We start from the raw sequence: 21183 nt of genomic DNA, 5'->3' as shown, positions 1-21183 counted from the left end.
TCATTTCGGGCATCCATTTACCAGGACAGGAAATGAAATGTCAGCCTTCATTACAAAATGAATCATGTGTAGGAGTTGTGGTGTGTTGTTGAGGCAATATTTGGGCTATTGTGGACAGATTTTCTGACCTTTATAAATCAATGATCTCCTTTTCACAGAGGCAGAGCAAAGCTGTTTTATCAAAATAATCTCTGGGATGATGGTAAAATGAAGAGAGTGTGAAGGAAATGGATGTTTAATTTGTAGCACGGTGAGAGAATAAGAGTTGACTGCATTGAAACTTGAAGATTATAGACGAACACAGATTATGTTGAGAGATAGTCATTGATGGCATAAGGAATACATTTTCCCCAAGATACGTGCTTCTTGGAAATTGATGCACCTCTGTGAAGGTCCTATGTTGGTTGGGAGAGAGCTTCAGGCTCTAAGTGAACTCCCATTGCCTCAATGTGCAGTTGGTGTGTGACCCTGCACTGAAAGTCACATTGTTCACGAATCTGTCAGCGGCTGCAATGCCTTACTCCTGAAAATGTTAGCCGTTCCCAATAGCTTCTGACCTCCATAGGGAATATCGGTCTGCCTTCTCGGAGATATCCTCCCTCATCACCGTCAACAAACCATATTAATGTATCAATTGTGTACCATTAGCAATGGAGACAGGAGGAACGGCATGGAGCAGTCTATCCATGCAGTCTCTGTTTCATTGGTTTGTCATGTTTGGTCGTAGATAACATTCTAGTATATCTGTACAACGGACTTGAGCGGCTGAATGGCCACCTCCTCATGTCATGGGAGACTCTCAAGAACCTGACTGGGCAACCAACCCGTGGTTCCTCTTTAGCAGCTCAATGTGTTTGACTGGGCTCCTTATCTTCCTGTGTAACAGTCAGGAGAGAAAGAATGGGCTATCCCTATTCTTATCCAATCGAATTAATGGGCGTAATGACCTCCTCATATTCCTGTGAAGTGAGCTTGAGGTGCTGAAGGAGCACCTCCCTTTACTCTGGTAACGCACAGTCTCCAGCAGGATTGTTACATGAATGTTACCGACACTCTACCAGCATAAGCCTGAATGCTGTCCGGGTCTTCCTGCACATGGACACAGACTGCTTCAGGAGCTGAGGGGAGCACATTGTTCGAAACATTACATGCTTTTCAGTCACCATCTCCACTTCTGAGATGCTGATGGGGGGGAAAGACACCGAGGTGCAAATGAGGATGCTTGTGCTGTGGATCTCCCGCAGAGATGTCCCGAGACTGAGGTGGTACATGTCGAAGAATTACATACATCTTCTTTGTGCTGAATCACTCCAACTGGTGGGGAGGTTACCCTTGATTTCCATTAAGTTCCATTTTCTTCAGGTTCCTTGACACCATCCTCAGTCAAACACTGCCTTGCTGTCAGGGCCAGTCACTCTTACCTGGCTTTTATATATTTTGTTCATGTCAATAGGTAACGGTGGATGTCTGCGGCGTGTTTCCTTCTCACATAGGGGTGTGACCATCGGGACTTCTCTATCCCAGAGAAGTTGTGGAAATAGATCATTGAGATAGTGGGACGGCAGGGATGGATGGATGTTTGACACGGCAGGCACTCCAGGAGTTGGGTCATAGAGCAGATCAGCCATGATCTTATTGAAGGTAAAGGCAGGCAGTAGGGGCTGAATGACCTACTTCAGTTCTCATGTTCTTGAATTCTGTTATTGGAAGGTTCATCGTTGTTATTTTCCTGGCTGTCCTGTGAAGGAATGTGATAGTCAAAGAGACCAGAGTATTTTGTGAGCAATATCTGGGTACAGTATGGGGTCATTCTTCACTACGACTCTGGGCCAACAACATGACAAATAAATGGAGACAGGGGAACTTCTGTAAAGAGAGAGGAGGGGACTGTTCCACAGTAACCACAACTCTTTTTTTTCCCCAAGAACGTTTTCCAATCCACACCAAATCATGTTTGACTGTATTCAGGGGCTAAATGATCACCTCGGTTTCTGTGCACCAGGTAGTAGGATTAAGTCGTCTCCAACTACTTCTGAGTAGCAGATTGAGGGGCTGATTGGATGGGGCGAAGTAGGACTGAGGAACAGGAGTGGGTCCCTGCCCCACCAGGCACTCAGGTTGTGGCTGATCAGAGTGTGGTCTCAGCCCCACGTTCCAATCTGCAATTCATTTTCCTTGAGTCACTTTCCCGTCAAATATTTAACTAACACACCTTTGAATAAATGCAAACACACAGCTACCACAAACCCGTGGGGAGAAGAAATTCCCACTCAAATGGCCTTTTGAGAATTTCTCCTTATCCCTGTTCCTACCGAGGTTAGAGAGTCATTGCCTCTTTTTCTAGTCCTACTCCTCCAGACGTCACGACAAATTATCAGTGTAACTAATTGTGTGATATGGTAAATGATATCCGTCTCAGACTGGGTCAGGTTCAGTGTTAGGAACAAGTCAGACAGATTTCTTAAATTTGTAAAAAATAGAAAACCAAAGCAAAGTTACTCGAAATATATAAATGATATAGAGTTTGAACATTGACAATATGTGCATCAACATTTATTTTCCTATAAATCTGAGACACAGAAATATGCACACAAAGATACACACACACACGTCTGCAGGCAAAGAGAAAAAAAATGAAACTCTGCAGAATATTAATTCGAAAGAGCTTTGTCCAAATAACAGTTAATTTCTTGTCAATACCAAAATTGAGATACTTTCAATTGTTATTCTGCCTCTGAAGTTATTCTGCCTCACAGAAGCTGCTAGCACTGCGGTTTCTTCCCGGAACAGTTGGATTTGGCTGAATTCCCTTTGCTGCAGGCAGTGGAGAGAACCCAATGAATCCTCAAAAGGAACCCTCAAAGAGTGCTAAAGAAGGCTGGTTGGTTTTCAGCTCGCATATGTTGCTGTAGAGAAGTACTAGTCGAGACGGAGAAATGGCCGTTGCTTCTATGACAGGTTGCATTTGCTCCCTTTCTGATCTGAAACATGCAATAATGTGACCCGAACACCAACCTGGATGAGGCAAGGTCTGGTTGAACATTCTCCTGATTGAATGGCTCCATCCCTATTAGCTGCTCCATTTATAAATGTTTTGTAATTCACAATTTGAAGTTATATTTATATGTGCCTGCATAACTTTTGTACAATAAATTCATGTCTTCATAGTACCTGTGCAAAAATGAGTATATTGTTTTCTAAAATTAAATCCTTAGTTTTATTCTCTAAAAATTTGCAGTGTGATGTAACTGAAATTATACATTGAAAAATTTCAGTTACATTACACTGCAAATTTTTGCTATAAATTCTGTGTTACGATCGAGCCCTCCACAATCACCTGATGAAGGAGCGTCGCTCCGAAAGCTAGTGTGCTTCTAATTAAACCTGTTGGACTATAACCTGGTGTTGTGTGATTTTTAACTTTGTACACCCCAGTCAACACCAGCATCTCCAAATCAGAACTTTTTTACAGTTGCATTCTCAAGATACCTTTTAACAATAGGTGTTATCTCAGCTCAGATAATGCATTGAAGGTGTGAAGTTAAAGTCTGTCTGTGTCCCAACATTAGGCCAGACTGATTCCATTTCTAAAGTGGGAGTTACAGAATCTTACATGGATCGAATTGTTACAATGTAGAAGGACACCAGTCTGCCCATTGTGTTTGAACCATTTCTCTGAGCATTTTGACTTTGCGTCAATCTCCTGTCTTTTCCCCAGAGCCCCACAGATTGTTTCCATTCACATAATCATCCAATACCTTGACAGAACCTGCCTGCGTTACACTTCGAGGGCAGTGCATTTCCAAACCCTGACAGTTCGCTGGCAAAGTTTATCCTCTGCTCGAATTCACTTCTTTTTGCAAAAGGCTATACAACTGTTCCTTCACAATCTTTTTTCACAAATAGCTCCTCCTTGTTTACGCTGTCCAGAGCCCCCATGATTGTGAAAACTTCTAATGAATCTCACCTCGGCCTTCTCCCCTCAAAGGCGCCAACTTCTGCAATCAACTCTTATCATTGATGTTTTTTAATCACAGGATAACAGGGGACTGTGGGACCTCTCCAGGACTAAAGGCTCTGCCCATGGGGAGGTGCCATCAGTCAGAAGCTGACGGCTCATCAGAGATCAGTGGTGCCATTGGGACCGCAGCTGTAGGTCCGATGGCCATCCGAGGACTCGGCATCGGGGACATAGGGGAACGATGGTGGGATGTGGACAAGCAATGGGATGTGGTGATCATGAAAATCTGCCCCTGCCCCAGCCACCCCCTTGCAAATAGCCCCTGAACTCATTGAGACCACATTTAGAGCATTATGAGCAATTTTGGGCCCCATACCTCAGGAAGGATATATTTGCCCTGGAACAGGTTCAGAGGAGGTTCACAGGAATAATCCCACGGATGAAAGGCTTGATTTATGAGGACTTTAGAAGGAGTTTAGAAGGATAAGGTTGGGTCTGATTGAATACTGAATGGCTTGGACAAAGGCAACATTGGGAAGATGTTTCCCTTGACAGGAGAGATAAGGACCGGAGGGCACAGCCTGAGAGTAAAGGGAAGACCCTTTAGAATGGAGATAAGGAGAAGCCTCTTCAGCCAGAGAGTGGGGAATCCATGGAATCCATTACCACAGAAGGCTATGGAGGCCAGGTCACTGAGTGTATTTAAAACAGAGATAGATAAGTTCTTGTTTGCCAAAGGGCTTCAGATTGGTTTCACAGGTCGGCACAACATTGTGGGCTGTAATGTTCTGTGTTCTATGTTCTATGTTATGGGGAGAAAGAGGGAAAATGGTGTTGAATAAACTATCAGCCATGATCGAATGGTGGAGCAGACTTGATGGGCTGAATGGCCTAAGTTCTGCACCTATGGTGTTATGGTCTAACTCACCTCCCTTGATCAGGCACTACACGTAAATGCATGAACAGCCTGTCTCCTCTAAGTTGGCCATTTCTTGGGAAGAATGTCTATTAGTCTCAAAGCCCCAGGACAGATCGCTTTATGTCTTCCCTTAGGTTTGTGATGAACTACCAGTGGTGCTCAGTCCTTGACTCCCACTCAGGTTAATCTGGGTGGTCCTCTTCCAGCCCTGGAGTAGAGACAGAAAGGTGGTGAGATCTCAACCTCTTGCCTTCTGCCCGATTAAGCAACTCCTCCAAGCCAAAAGCTCTGTGCTCAGGAGCATAAAGTCTTTGGATCAGAACCAGCAAAGAGATGGCATTCCTATGGGCCCATTGCCCTTGACCTTCTCAAAAATCACACAACACCAGGTTTTAGTCCAACAGTTTCCATTTAAATCACAAGCATCCCTCTGAAATCTAGTGCTTCCAAAGAAACCTGTTGGACTATTATCTGGTGTCATGTGACGTTTGACTTTGTCCACCCCAGTCCAACACCAGCAGCTTCATATCTTGTCCTTTTCACTGATGGGGATCATGGTTTGGGGAAGTTTTAACCAAATTAAAGTCACTGATACAGAAACTCACAACTTCACAGAATAACTTGAGAGAGAATCAAGTATTGAACACGGCTGGCAGTTAATAACAGAATTCTGGATCAGTGGTGCTGGAAGAGCACAGCAATTCAGGCAGCATCCAAGAGAATAAATTGCACTAAGAGATCCAGTTTAAAGGTTCTCGCGTATCTCAGAGCACTGGAAGAGGGCAACAAATTGTTGACCAATTGTAATTGTTGAGGCCATTATTTCCTGCTGCATAATTGTCAGAAATTTACATGAGATGATTTGAAGAGCCTCGATTGTTTCTAATCTCGTACCTTTCAGCAACTTCAGGAGAAAGCTGCAATCAGAAAAATGGAGTATAATTGGAAGGAAAACGTCTATCCCATTACTTTCCTTCTGACTTCTTAGTTGAAGGACAATTTATCCTGTGTGAATCAGAAATGATCTCAGTGTGACGGGCCCAATAAGAGTCACTCTGGACAGTCAAGTTCTCTCATTGTGAAAATTGCAACCTCTCTTTAATTCATCTCAGCTGCCTCACAAGATTTGAGTTGGATGGACCATCATAAAAATACCTTTCAAGTGCCCGCCCAAGGGGACTGCAGGCAAGTTTTGAATGATTATAAATGAGGGTGGAAGGCAAAGGATATTCAGTTCTGAAGGAGGGTCACCGGACTCAAAACGTTAACTCTGTCTTCTTTCTCCACAGAAGCTGCCAGAGTTGCTGAATTTCTCCAGCATTTTCTGGTTTTGTTTGCTCCAGATCTCCAGCATCTGCAGTTCTTTGCTCCTTTTAATATAGTGTGCCAACACTTCCATAACAACCGTGGGCAGCACGGTGGCACAGTGGTTAGCACTGCGGCCTCACAGCGCCAGAGACCCGGGTTCAATTCCCGACTCAGGCGACTGACTGTGTGGAGTTTGCACGTTCTCCCTGTGTCTGCGTGGGTTTCCTCCGGGTGCTCCGGTTTCCTCCCACAATCCAAAGATGTGCAGATCAGGTGAATTGGCCGTGCTAAATTACCCGTAGTGTTAGGTAAAGGGGTAAATGTACGGGAATGGGTGAGTTACACTTTGGCGGGTCGGTGTGGACTTGTTGGGCCGAAGGGCCTGTTTCCACACTGTAAGTAATCTAATCTAAACCAAGGCAGAACGTAAACAACGACAAGGTCCACTGAAGATGTTACCTATTAAGGTAACAAAATGTCTGAAAATGAACCTTTCAGCTCAGCGAACAAACCTACACCCAAAACCTCAACCTGAGCTACTAATCTTCTCAAAACTTGCTAAGGAAAGATAAAATACAGCAAAGAATTGTGGACCTGAAGCAAAAAATAGGAATTGCTAGAGAAACTCAACAAGCCTGGCAGCATGTATGGAGGGAAGACAGAGTTAACATTCCCATTGATCATTCTTCAGACAGGATTGGAAACATTAACTCTATGTTTTTTCTCCACAGATATTGCCAGACCTGCTGAGTCTCACCAGCAGATTCTATAAAGAACAAAGAAAATTTACAGCCCAGGAGCAGGCCCTTCGGCCCTCCAAGCCTGAGCTGATCCAAAGCCACTGTCTAAACCTATTCCCAATAATATAGGTTAACCTTGCCAGCATGGTGAGTGGGCTGAGTGGGTTCTAAAACACGTGAGTTTGGTTCCAGAAACAGAAACTGCTGGTCAAGCTCAGCATCTGTGGAGGGAAATCCAAATTAATGTTTTGGATCGAGTGACACTTCCTCAGAACTGGTTCCAGTTTCCCCAGAGGGATGGAATCCCAAGGCTGCTGAACATTTTGCAGTTTACTATGAGGGTTTTTGTGGTAGCGTCCCTGCCTTTAGGTGAGAGGGTCTGAATTCAAGCTTACCCTAAGAATCCGATAGCCATTGAGGTGTGCCCAAACAGCTTCATTAAAAAGCAAAGCATCAAAGAGTATAAATCCCTGATGTCTTCAGCAGGTCCCATCATTTGCTTTGTTTATTGTGCTCTCTCTCGAGCACAGCTCACTCTTCTCTCATGAGTCACAACCATGTACCATCTGACTACAAATGGCTGACAGTTTTCTCCATAATAACTCTGTCCAGTAGCACAGGAGCCAGCCAATCCCCTCAACTGAGGCATGCTGGTCCACTTTCAACACAACATATTGTCCTCCATCCAGTCCAGACGGAGTTACCATACAATTGATAAATGAGAACAACAGTCAGACAATGCCCAGAGAGGTACATTTCTCATCTTTTCCTGTCTGCTCATTACCCAGGATGGAACAAAGGCAAACATGAGAGTGAGGAAATTTGAAGGAATCTTAATGCTATCCACTTCAATGAATGACTAGGTTCATAATGAGCAAAATACTAGGGCACACAGAGAAATGTTACTTGTGTCTTGTTACAAATACACATTTTTGTAAACTGAGTTGTAAATAATATCTGAGTCACATGCGATAATATAGAGATGTGAGCATAACCATGGACATGTCAATAAGATAACTGACTGGGTCCTGACCAGTAATCAATCAGTCTGCTGGCATGAAGGTAAGAAAGGACTGCTATCCCAAACAAAAAACAGTGGGATTTATGTTGTGTTTTTCACAACCTCAGGATGCCTTTATTGGTCAAGGCATTGAGTATAGGGGTTGGGAGGTCATTTTGCAGCTGTACAGGCCATTGGTTTGGCCAGTTTTGTGTGCAGTTCTGGTCTCCCTCCAATTGGAAGGATGTTGTAAAACTTGAAAGGGTTCAGAAAACAGTTACAAGGAAGTTGCCAGGGTTGGAGGGTTTGAGCTATAGAGAGAGGCTGAACAGGCGCGGAGGCTGAGGGGTGAACTTTTAGACGTTGATAAAATCATAAGGGACATGGATAGGGTAAATAGATTAGGTTTTCCCTGGGGTGGGGGAGTCCAGAACTAGAGGGCATAGCTTTAGGTTGAGAGGGAAAAGCTTTAAAAGGGACCTAGGGGACAACTTTTTCACGCAGAGTGTGGTACGTGTATGGAATGAGCTGCCAGACAAAATGGTGGAGGTTAGTACAATTACAACATTTAAAAGGCATCTGGATGGGTATAAGAACAGGAAGGGTTTAGAGGGATGTGGGCCATGTACTGGCAAATGGGACTTAGGATATCTGAGGAGAAAGTGAGGTCTGCAGATGCTGGAGATCAGAGCTGAAAACGTGTTGCTGGAAAAGCGCAGCAGGTCAGGCAGCATCCAGGGAACAGGAGAATCGACGTTTCGGGCATACCTGAAGAAGGGCTTATGCCCAAAACGTCGATTCTCCTGTTCCCTGGATGCTGCCTGACCTGCTGCGCTTTTCCAGCAACACATTTTCAGCACTTAGGATATCTGATCAACCTGGATGAGTTGGACTGAAGGACCAGTTTCCATGCTATACATCTCTAACACTACATGACTCTAAGTGTCCTCCTTACTGTAATGTTAGAAATGCAGCAGCAAATTAGAACAGAGAATGATGTGACATGGAGACATGGCCTTCAACCCAAACCGGTCCATGCCGACCAAAATGTCCATCCACGCTAACCCCATTTCCCTACACTTGGCTCAGATCCTTCTAATCCTTTCCTATCCATGTATTTATCCAAATGCCTTTTAAATGTTGTTAATGTACCCGCCTCAACCACTTCCACTGCAGTTCATTCCTTATGCATTCCACCCTCTGTGTAAAAAATTGCCCCTCAGGTTCTCTGTCATTCTTTCCCTCTCACCTTAAACTGATGCCCTCTAGTTCTCGATACCCTAACCCTGGGAAAAAGACTGACTGCATTCATCCTGTCCATTGCTTCTCTTGATCTTATGCACTTCTATATGATGCCCCCGCCTCAGTCTCCTATGCTCTGAAGAAAAAAGTCCCAGCTTGTCCAACCTCTCCCTATAACTCCTTGAGTCCCGGCTACATCCTTGTAAATTTGTTCTGCACTCTTTCCAGTTTAATAACATCTTTCCCATAGCAAGGTGCCAATCTCAGTAAGTCTATGCCCTCTAACCCTAGTCACTGACCTCTTTGTTCAGGTAAACCTTACAATCGGAGTAACTAAACATCCTGGTTACTCTCTAACCAGAAATACCTTCACAGTTTTGCATGTCTCAATCAGACAACTCTATTGCTTCCCATGTTCCTTGGAGAACAAACCCAGTCTATCCAGTCTTCCCTCTTAGCTGCATTTTCCCAGTCCTGGCAACATCCTCATAAATCTCCTGTGTACCATCTCCAGGTATACTTCCATCCATTTTGGAGTGAGGTGACCAGGACTGCACACAATCCTCAAGCCGTGGCTTAACTAATAACGTCCTCAGAGTTTAGATCAGAGTGGTGCTGGAAAAGCACAGCAGGTCAGGCATCATCTGACGAGCAGGAAAATCGACGTTTCGGGCAAAAGCCCTTTATCAGGAATAGCTATTCCTGATGAATGGCTTTTGCCCGAAACGTCGATATTCCTGCTACTCGGATGCTGCCTGACCTGCTGTGCTTTTCCAGCACCACTCTGATCTAAACTCTGGTTTCCAGCATCTGCAGTCCTCACTTTTGCCAAATAACTTACACAGTTCCAGCATAAGCACCATGCTGTTATATTCTGTACCTCAACGAATAAAGGAAAGGATTCCATTTGCCATCTTGACCACATTATTGACCTTCCTCGCTGTCTTCAGGGATCTGAACATTCACTTCAAAGTTCCTGACTTCCTCTGGATTCCTCAGTTTTCTCCTGTTTATTGTATATTTCTTTGCCATGTTTGCATGGTTGATTATTGATAAGTAAGGGGATCAGTGCTTACATGGAGAAGGCAGGGGAATGAGGTTGCAAAACATAAGGTCTTCCCTATATGTATGAGGCTGCACTGCCCAGTCAATGCCATTCACCTCTTTTCTGTTCTATTTAGTCTGCAGCTATCCCCTCGCCACTAACCACACGGATAAATTCTCTGTCATCTGAAAACTTCTTGACTGTGCCTTCTTGGTTGGGGGTGGGGTGGCACAGTGGCTCAGTGGTTAGCACTGCTGCCTCACAGCACCAGGGACCCGGGTTTGATTCCAGCCTCGGGTGACAGCCTGTCTGGAGTTTGCATGTTCTCGCACGTGTCTGCTTGGGATTCCTCCGGATGATCCGGTTTCAACCTGAAGATGTGCAAGTTAGGTGGGTTGGCCATGTCAAATTGCTCCATAGAATCCAAGTGTGTGTCAACTAGGTGGATTAGCCATGGGAAATGCAAAGTTGGAGATAGGGTTAGTAGCTAGGTGTGGTTGAGATGCTCTTCCGAGGACCGGTGCAGACTCGATGGGCTAAATAACCTCTTTCCACACTGAAAGGATTCTATGCACTGACCCACCAACCCCACACCCATTGTATCAATATCATTAATGCATTTACATAAAGCACAGTACCCAGTCCTGACTCCTGTGGAACCTAAGTGGAAACTGCTTTCCTGTTGCAAAGAAAAATCCATCAACAATTATCTTTTTGTTTCCTACCACTGAGCCAACTTTGTACCCAACTTGCAACATGCCCCTCGATAACGTATTTTATTTTTCAACAGTCTGCCCTGTGGAACTTAACCAAAATCCATGTCGACCACATCATCTGTACTACTCTCTTCGATCTGCCTTGTTACCTCTTCAAAATATTAATACAAATGAGTCAGAATGCGCTTCCCTCAACAAGTCCACACAGACCATCTTTGATTAATCCATGCTTTTGTAGGGCATGGTTTATCCTGTCTCTCAGAATTACTTCCAATGGTTTGTCCGATTGTAAGGTTAGACTAATTAGCTGTAATTATTCAGTGTTATTCTCTTTTCAAACAACACAGGTGGTCCTCCCATCCTCAGGCACTCTGTGATAAGACAAAATGGATGAATGCAAAGCTCCTGACAATGCTCTGCTTCTGGGACTGAACATTGAGGCCAGGATTTCCCCAGGATGCTCTGCTATGTCAGTGTTACATCTACAGCATGTGGTGTTATGGACAGGGCCAGGCCCCTCAAAACATTTCAAGAAATTAGCCCAGACGCTAACAGTTGTACTTATTTCGAGCTAGTGAACAGTGGATATTCTAAATGTGATGCAGATGGTCAAACCATTCAGTTTTAAACAAAACAGAATTTATTTACAGACTACTGAATGAAACACAAGCAAAATAAAACAGAATTTAGAATAACAACTGTTTGAAAATCTGACCAACACAATATCCCCTGTAACTTAACAAAGAGCTGTTCTGATTTCCTGCACATCCAATTTAAACACAAACCTTGGCACAAAGGTAAATTCAAAGACAGGTTCTTGCAGGAGAGAGATTGCAGAAAGGATCGGCCAGGGGCCATTGGCTGAAAAATGGAACCTCTTTTGTCCCAGCAGCTTTTTGATGCCCATAGCTTAAACTAAATCAAACTAGGAAAATCTGTGAACTGGGAGAACTGGCTGTTCCCCTTTCATTGTACAAGAGGTTTACAAAAAAATCTAAAAGTCCTTTTTCCTGATTGTTGCCTTAATCAGCATCTGCTAGCTCTAATCAAAGTGGCCTAAGCCCAGACAAATTGGAACCTTTGCCTTTTACAACCCATTTTGAAAAAATACAACCAAGGACAACATAACCTTGTAAAAGGATCAGTATGATTGTAGGGAGGCACAGTGGTTCAGTGGTTAGCACTGAAGTGCCAGGGACCCAGTTTGATTCCCATTTCGGGTGACTGTCTGCGTGGAGTTTGCACATTCTCCCTGTGTCTGTGTGGGTTTCCTCCCAAAGTCAAAAGATTTTGGATGTAGACCAGGTCAATTGGCTATGCTAAAATTGTCCATAGTGTTTGGTGCATTAGTCATGGGTAAATATAGGGTAGGGATATGAGTCTGGGTGGGTTAGTCTTCGAAGGGTCGGTGTGGACTTGTTGGGCCAAAGGACCAATTTCCATACTAATCACGACAAGGCAGGGGCAGTGGTGAGAGGGTTGAGAAAACTGGCTGCAACTGAAAGAGATTCCCGGTGTAAAGAAAGGTCTGGTTTCCCCTGAAGCTTTTAACAGCAAGATGAGAATCTCATTGGAGAGAGGTAAGAGGCTGTTTGTGTGTATGAATATTGCATCATTACTGAATCTTGCTTCATTTAAATACAGGTATTGGTGAGGAACTAAATGGTGACAATTCCTAACCTGAAAGTCAGAATGGTTGCAGTTGGTTAACGTGTTTTCTTGCATCCATCCAGTCTGGCACTCACCAAGATCTCAGGGCACTCTCTGTGGGGCAGCCTATAGCCTCTGTCCACTGGCAAAGCACCAGCCTGACTACATCATCATCATGGCACTCATGTCTGGCACAGTTCACCTCCTCATCCTGCACTTTGGAGCTCTCTGTAACTTTACACTGCAATGCTGCTACCAGACAGCTCTGTGTACAGGGACAGGGATTTATCTCACACATTGAAATATGGTTAGAACTTGCTTCATGCTCACTCACTCGCTTGGATGTTCACGGCATCTCTTCCTCACCCTGCTTTTAGATCAGACAGATGACCAACTAGTTTGTCATGTTTGCCAACAATGAATAGTCATTTTTGGATATTGTTAAAAATTCATTCACGAGATGTAGATTTCACTGGTCAGACCAGCATTTATTGCCCACACATGATTGCCTAGAGGGCAGTTAAGTGACAACCCAATTACTGTAGGTCTGGAGACACATATAGTCCAGACCAGTTAAAGATAGCAGTTTCCTTCCCTAAAGAGCATCGATGAACCAGATGGGTTTTTCTTCACAATTGACAATGGGTTCATGGTCATCATGAGACTCTTAATTCCAGACACTTATTGAATTCAAATTCCATCATCTGTCACGGCAGGATTTGAACCTGGTTTCCCAGAACATTACCAATAATAACACTGGGCCATCACCTCCCCGTAATGATATATAAATGTTACGCCTACAGCATGTGTCAACTGCTCCCAGAGCAAACGCATTGAATGTGCTTCAACGAGCTTTGTTTCAAAGTTTAAGATGAATCTTTGTCCAGGCAAGAGGAATTATGGTCATTCAGGGAACTGATACAAGCTTAGTCAGGAAAAGTGGTGAGATGTTCTGAGTGAAAGAATGATGAGGAACCACAGAGGGCAGGAAGGGTTAGCAGTTTGGGAGGAATAGAGTGAGTGAGAGCCATTGAGGGAAGATGTTACGTGCAATACATGCAACGAGAGTAACAGACCATGAGACTTGGCAAGAGGTGAGTGCAATTTGGAGAGAAAATCTGAGTCTTATCCCAGACCCATTGGGGTGCTCTTTAAATTTGTGCAAACCTTCTCATAATGAGCTGGCAAGAATATTGAGACATCTTTCAGGTGAGATGGCCAAAAGAAAACTATCCACTGCTGCTGCAAAGCTAGTTGAAGGGAAGAGCTCATGAAATTTATGCCTTGCATTCTGAGGAGACTCCTGTAGATTATCAGGTGGAGAAATGTTTATTCTTGGTTCAGTGTTCGTCCCCGAGGCAGAACTTTTGGAATATCCAGAAACAACCTGGATGTAAATTCTGAAAGGGTGAAACCAAAATAAGTTTGACATGAAAGCTAACAATGCATGAGAGCTTTTAAGAAAGTAATTGCTAGAGAATTTTATAATGCTTGGGTAAGTAACTCAAGAAATGGCTAGAGCCGGTTGACAGAAATCAAACTAGTTCCAGAGACAGATAGTTGATTGTTCGTGTAATAGGAATTTATAATAGTTTATAAAAAGAGGTTCCAACAGGAGTAAGACAACATCTTGTAAGATTCATTTTAGCAGGCACAATCCTTGACACATTAAGGATGCATGGAAGCAGAAATGATTAGAAAGGAACCTTGCACACTCTAAGGCCGAAGTCAACATTTAGAGCTGACTACTGAGTCATGAATCTCTGGAATTCCTTTTCTACAAAGAGCTGTAAAGGCTAGGTATTTAGTATCTTCAAGGCTGAGATGGACAGATTTTTAATTAATAAAGGATATCAAGGGTTAGGGGGAAAAGGCAGGAAAGTGGTGTTGAGGATTATCGGATTTGCCAAAATCTCATTGAATGGTGGAGCAGACTCAATGGGCCTTATGGCCTAATTTTGTTCCTACATCTATGGTCTTACTAATGGGAAAGCCACAACAAGCAATCAAACTGTCACTTTTAATTCAATGGCAAACTTTGGCATCATGGATGTGAATCCTTAATCACTCAGTTGTAAGACCTTTATTCTAATTTTCATACTTGGCCACAAATGGGGCAGGGGGAGGAGGGAGGGGGCGGATTCAGGGTGGTAGTGGAGGAAGGAAGTTACAGCAATGAAGGAGGGAAGGAAACAGGAGGGAAGGAAAAGGAATTGCCTGTCCATTGCCCTTTACCATCTCCTAAAGAGATCAGAAAATGTTTACACCGCAAGGATTGGTTTGAAAGTGTAACCAATGTTGATTTGCAGAACACAGAACAGCATGCAACATCAAACAGAGAACCATGAGGCAAATACCAAATAATTCACAATCAGATCATCAATAATGATGCAGTGGAGATATGTTAACCAGTACAACTCTGTCTTCATGGATATAGATTGCATTTTGCAACCTTACTCTTCAGGTGCGAAACAGCATTGAGTTATACCTTACTAAGATATCACAACCACCCAATGAAGGAGCAGTGCTCCGAAAGCTAGTGCTTCCAAATAAACCTGTTGGACTATAACCTGGTATTGTGTGGTTTTTAGCTTTGTCCGCCCCAGTCCAACATTGGCTCCTCCAAATCAAAGATTTTACTGAACTGCCTAGTTGTTAAATTTACCAATAAAATATCTTAAGCTATCTGTAGATTTTTTAATGGTTTATATGGATATTCATTACATTGCATTGTACGTATCATTGCTTTTCGGGAAAACAAACATGGTTTATGTTGCCCATAACACTGACCTGTGGAGTGATTGTAACGAGGTCAGCTAGCTGAACTTCAGAGAATAGGAGTTCCCTGATTGGGGCTGTTAATCTGGGCCAATAGGGGAGCCCTGGCTGACAGGTATAAACAGGAGTGTGTTTACTCCTGGGTGTGTTCACTCTGAGAGCTGGCTCTGAGGGAGCTGGATCAGAGTCAAGGACTCTCCATATGTTAATGAAGGGTGACTCAGTAATGGGATACCCGCCTCTGCAAAGTTATTTCAACCTGCCTCTGACATCATTAAGATTTTGTGGCTAACATTGTTTAAAGATTTAGTTTTCATTAGTTACCTCTTGACAAATGTTTCCTGAGTAGTCTCTTTTTTCAAATTTCCAGTGAGTTAGAAAAGAGGGAGGAAAACATTCCATGTGTGTGAGAAACAGAGTGAGTGAGAGAGAGAGAATAAGAGAGAGAACATGAGATAGAAAGATAGAGGCAGTGAGTAAGAGAGTGTAAAAGAGTGAGACAGAGCAAGAAAGAAGGTGAGAGTGAGAGACAGCGAGACAGAAAGAGAGAGAGAGACAGGAAGAGAGAGTAATAAAGAGCAAGAAAAAGAGAGACTGAGAGAGAGAAAGCGACAAACAGGTTCTCATTCTTTGAAGGTTGAGATGCATTAATTCTCATGAAAGCTCATTACATCTTCGTCACGTAAGGTAATAGGTTTACTGGAGTTTGATAGCTAGGGGAAGGTCACAAGCAAAAGCTGCAAAACAGAATGCTTTAAAATTTGTGCAACAGGAAGGTTTTGCATTTGGTTTTCGAGTTATAAGTGTCTGTAAAACTAAATGTGTTCGAGAATTGCTGTGAACAACTTGTCTATTTTCTTAATAGATGTGAAATGTTATGGATATTTATCTAACATATCTTATTCCATTAATCTTGTAACACTTGTCACACATTGTGAAAAATGCGTAGGGCTCATTCAATGTTCAACTCTTTTGTTTTGAAATACTGAGAATGACTGGGCACTACTTATATTATAAAGACTGTATAATTTTATTTTTCTGTATATTTAATTGTGGATTGAAATGGCAAAAAGGGTTGTTTTGAAACAGAAAACACCCAAGGATTGCGAAAGGATTGCTACAGGTTTTAAATACCAGCTGTCAATACTTAGTGTACGTGCTGTTACTGCTATTGCTAGTCTAAGTAGTGAGGGACATAATTGCAAATGATCTGGAGCTAGTGTCTATATACAAAGAGAGTCAGCTGGTGACAAGTTGCTGATTAGTCTGTGGACTAGTGATCAATTATCAATAACAAAGGGTCATCTGCTTGCCAACAACTGTGTGACTGGCTCCCAGGTAACAGAACAGCTTGTGGATGTGAATGGTTTGGGCAGGAGCTTTTGGACCTAAAGAAAGGAAGGTCTGCTGGAAAAGGTGTCTTTGCAGTAAGAAGGAGCTCACCACCACCTTCTCAAGAGCAACTGGGGGTGGGCAATTTATGCTGGCCCAGCCAGCGATGCTCACATCCCACATACAAATTTAAAAAAGATAAAGCTAAAATTAAAAATCCAAAGAAAGCCCATTTATATTCTGTCACCGATTGCTGTAAGCTGTTGCCTTCAAACCAGCAAATCACAGACTTTGTACATTGTGAACCAGTCACTCCGTGCCTCCTACAAGCAAGTGAAAGTACCTAGAGAAGGGGAGACCACCAAAAAGCAAGTCCTGACAAACCAAAAGGCACATCCTAGTGAGCTCTATGAATCTTTGAACTGCCTTCCCTGTTTTTCCTTTCACCAATAACATTGATATTGTTTCTGGGTCAGTCTGTGGTCTGTCCATGTATGTGTATGTAGGGGAAAATTTATAAGAGAATTAAGGTTGTAATTTGTAGAGTTGTATATTGACACTGTATAATTGTTTGCCTGTGGCAAGAATCTATTTCTTTGTAATGAATAGAATTCTTGTTAATGGGGGAGCTTCAGTAAAACCTTTAGCTTTTGTAGAATAGAATCCCTACAGCTCAGAAGCAGGCCATTTGACCCATTGAGTCTATACTGACCCTTTGAAGACCATTAAATCCAGACCTATCCTATCCCCCTGTCCTATCCTTGAATTTCCTAAAGCTGACCTATCTAACCAGGCCAATCCATCTAATGCATACATCTTCTGACTATAGGAGGAGACCCATGCAGATGCAGAGAGAATACGCAAACTCCATACAGACAACAGCTTGAGAGTGAAATTGAACCCGACTCGCTGGTGCTATGAGATAGCATTGCTAACCACAGAGTCACCCTGCTGCCTGTTGTGTGTCTCGGGATAATGGGTCTTGCATCCCAAAGTGCTACTCCAGTGAGGTGTGAGAGTGTAAACATCTCAACTCTGCGTGTGTGCGCATGCGCGCATGTATGAGAGAGAGTGACTGTGCATGTGTGTGTGTCCGTGTGCACGTGTGTAAGTGTGTGTGTGTGTGAGACTCTGTGTATGTGTGTGTGTGTGTGTGTATGTATCTATATGCGCGTGTCTGTGTGTGCGTATCTGTGTCTGCGTGAGAGTGTGTGTGTGTGGCTGTGTGCGTATGAGTGAGAGAGTGTCTGTCTGTTTGTGTGTGTGTCTGTGTGTGTGTGTGTCTGTCTGTGTGTGAGTGTGAGTGTGTGTGTGTGTCTGAGAGAGAGAGCTGCTTCTCCCATTATGACAGATACATGGAGTGAAGAAACCAATATTTCTCAGTGGCTTCCTGATGACACTGGGAGTAAGAAGGTTAGATCTGATTGGCTAAGACGAGTTCTCCATTGCATTTGGGTCACAGGCTATCCCTGGGAAAAACTTAACAACGTTCAATAAAATACCTCCCTCTGCACCTAGACAGCCAGCACTAAGGTGTTTTGTTTGAAACAGCTGATTTATTATTGCAACTCAACCAACATTTACTTATGAATGACAAATGCAGATTCTACAGCACAGTAATGTATTCATTATCATAGCTATAGGACAATCACAGACTCTCAGTATTAGGAGGATGTCCAAAACACCCTCCATTGGGTAACATACTGCTCGGAGTTACAACAAGCCGTTGGCAATCATCTATTTTGGGTTTTCGCCTGTTGCCAGAGCTTAGTCTCCCCGACTGGGCAGATTTCCGGAGCATGTTTGCCAAAGCCTTGTTGTGTTGAAGCTTAGCTGCTCCGTATACCTTTAGGTTCCCTAGACTGCTCTTACTTGTACAGGAGTAATCATCAACTCTTGTGTATCCTGGGAGACAGTCACAGCGATATGATCCAGGCAAATTCACACACACAGTGTTTGCATGGCAGTAGCTTGTGCCATTTGCACACTCATCCTTATCTGTAACAAAAATGGAGAGCAGACAAAAGTTAAAGATGACAGGACGAAGGGCAAGATGGGTACAATGCCTGAGTACATCAGTCTATCAGAATGTACATTATCGATATTCAGTGTGCTGCACTTTAAATTCAGGAGTGGGCCATTCAGCCTCTCGACTCTGTCCCACCATTCAATGAGATCATGGCTGATCTGTGGCCTAACTCCATACACCTGCCTTTAGTCCATTTCTCTTAATATCTTCACCAAAATAAAACTGCCTCAGAGTTAAAATGGGCAACACAGTGGCTCAGTGGTTAGCACTGCTGCCTCACAGAGCCAGAGACTTGGGTTCCATTCCAGCCTCGGGTGACTGTCCGTGTGGAGTTAGCATGTTCTCCCTGTGTCTGTGTGGGGTTCCTCTGGGTGCTCCCGCTTCCTCCTACAGTCCAAAGATGTGCAGGTTAGGTGTGTTGGCTATGGGAAATTGCCCATTATATTCAGGGATGTGTAAGTTATGTGCATTAGTCAGGGGAAATGTAGAGTAATAGGGTAAGGAAATGGGGTCTGAGTGGGATACTCTTCGGACGGTCGGTGTGGACCTGTTGGGCCAAATGGTCTGTTTCCACACTGTAGGGAGTCTATGATATTCCATAATTCAATGATAAAATTAACAACTGATCCTGCATCAACTGCCATTTGTGGTACAGGTTTCCAAACCAACATTGTCCGAGTTACCATCAATTCTGAGGAAGGGTCACTCGACCTGATTTCTCTCCACAGATGCTGCCAGACTTGCTAAGCCTTTCCAGTAATTTCTGTTTTGTTTCCAAACCTCTCCCACCCTTTGTGTGTAGAGGTGCTTCCTAACATCCTCCCATAATGGCCTGGCCCAAATTCTCAGACTGCGCTCCTAGTTTTGCAATCTCCAACCAGTGCAAGTAGTTTTTCTAACCTATCTCTTCCTGTTAATATCTTCATTGCTCCTTACCTTCTAAATTCTACAGGAAACTGGGGTGAATTTCAATAATTTGTCCTCATAGCTTCATAAGGAGACTTGAGTGCAGTGATTTCTTTTAAAGTATGGCAAGATAACAAGAAAATCAAATTTCCCAGTCTTTGCATTTGATAATGCCAAAGCATTCACAGTGGGACATCCTGCTGGCTTTGCTCTGATCAATTGCATAACCTGTAGATTACTGTCAACAATGTTACTGAACAGCACTGGATATGTTTGCCTCACATTCCTCAATTATTTCAACAGAGGTGGCTCCAGTTTATTCCAGATGAATTAATGGCTCCGTAAAGTAACTGTGAGGGAGGAATTTGATGCCAGCACATTGACTGGTTTCAGAATAACATCAGTCATGAGTAATTTCCAGATTTAGTATTCATGTGCTTTTGCTATCAGCAGCCGAAAATAGCCTGACAAAGAAGAAGCATTGTGTTAACATTAGTCTTTTGCACCTGATATTAACGTATCTGTCAGATTCATCAGATTTCTCCTATTGTTTAGCAGCTATGTATTAAAGGTGATTGTAGCTAATTTCCCAAAGACTAGATAGACTCTTCGTCAAGGAGCTTGAAAGCTTTGCTAAGTTCTTTGTCAGCTAATTGCCACATGGCTGATCTTTGCACTTTTGTTTTAACAAATTTAGAACCACGTGCATGCACGTATAGGTCAGGGATGGGGTTGCTTGCAAATCACAGTTTGTTACATGTAAAACAAGCATGTCAAGAATTTTCTCCCCATTTGCCGACTGGGATGCTTGCAATTCATCATGTTGAAAAGCAAAAGCTATTTTGGGATGAATTTTCCCAAACTGGAAACATGCAGGGGGATATGGACTCCACTGCTTCGACCAGCATTTATTGCCCATCCCAAATTGCCCATGGGAAATGGTCCATAAGACCAGGAATAGGAAGAGGCTGTTCAGCCCCTCTCGTCTGTTCCACCATTTAATAGGATCATGAACTGATCCTGCACCCCTTTCCCCATAATCCTTGATTCCACAACTGATCTATCTCAGCTTTAAATGTACACAAAGATTCTGCCCCAACAGCTCTCGGTGGCAAGGAGTTCCAAACACACTCAACCCTCTGAGAGGAGGAAGTGCATCTCATCTCAGTTTAAATCGAGTGAATCCTTAGAAGACTATGAAGAAAGTAGGAGTATATTTAAAAGGGAAATCAGGAGGGCAAAACGGGGACATGAGATAGCTTTGGCAAATAGAATTAAGGAGAATCCAAAGGGTTTTTACAAATATGTTAAGGACAAAGGAAGAGAATAGGAGAATAGGGCCCCTCAAGACCAGCAATGCCGCCTTTTTGTGGAGCCACATAAAATGGGGGAGATACTAAATGAATATTTTGCATCAGTATTTACTGTGGAAAAGGATATGGAAGATATAGACTGTAGGGAAATAGATAGTGACATCTTGCAAAATGTCCAGATTACAGAGGAGGAATTGCTGGATATCTTGAAACGGTTAAAGGTGGATAAATCCCCAGGACCTGA

The 21183-nt window shown here is 43.3% G+C and overlaps 1 protein-coding gene across 5 annotated transcripts in view; it reads right to left on the bottom strand.

The window, feature by feature from the left end:
- Positions 1–21183, bottom strand: part of LOC122557625 (protein kinase C-binding protein NELL1-like) — a 954605-nt gene that overhangs the window by 419790 nt on the left and 513632 nt on the right. For 4 of the 5 annotated variants that reach the window (XM_043705393.1, XM_043705388.1, XM_043705391.1 and 1 more), the window contains one exon: positions 18564–18689. The exons of the other annotated variant lie outside the window; for it this stretch is intronic. In XM_043705393.1, the coding sequence (XP_043561328.1) occupies positions 18564–18689 (126 nt within the window). The remainder of the gene's footprint in view (positions 1–18563; positions 18690–21183) is intronic. 5 annotated transcript variants of the gene reach the window in all.

The sequence above is a fragment of the Chiloscyllium plagiosum genome, chromosome 16 (assembly GCF_004010195.1).
Source record: "Chiloscyllium plagiosum isolate BGI_BamShark_2017 chromosome 16, ASM401019v2, whole genome shotgun sequence".
Taxonomy (NCBI): domain Eukaryota; kingdom Metazoa; phylum Chordata; class Chondrichthyes; order Orectolobiformes; family Hemiscylliidae; genus Chiloscyllium; species Chiloscyllium plagiosum.
This window is presented reverse-complemented; position numbering and strand designations above follow the sequence as displayed.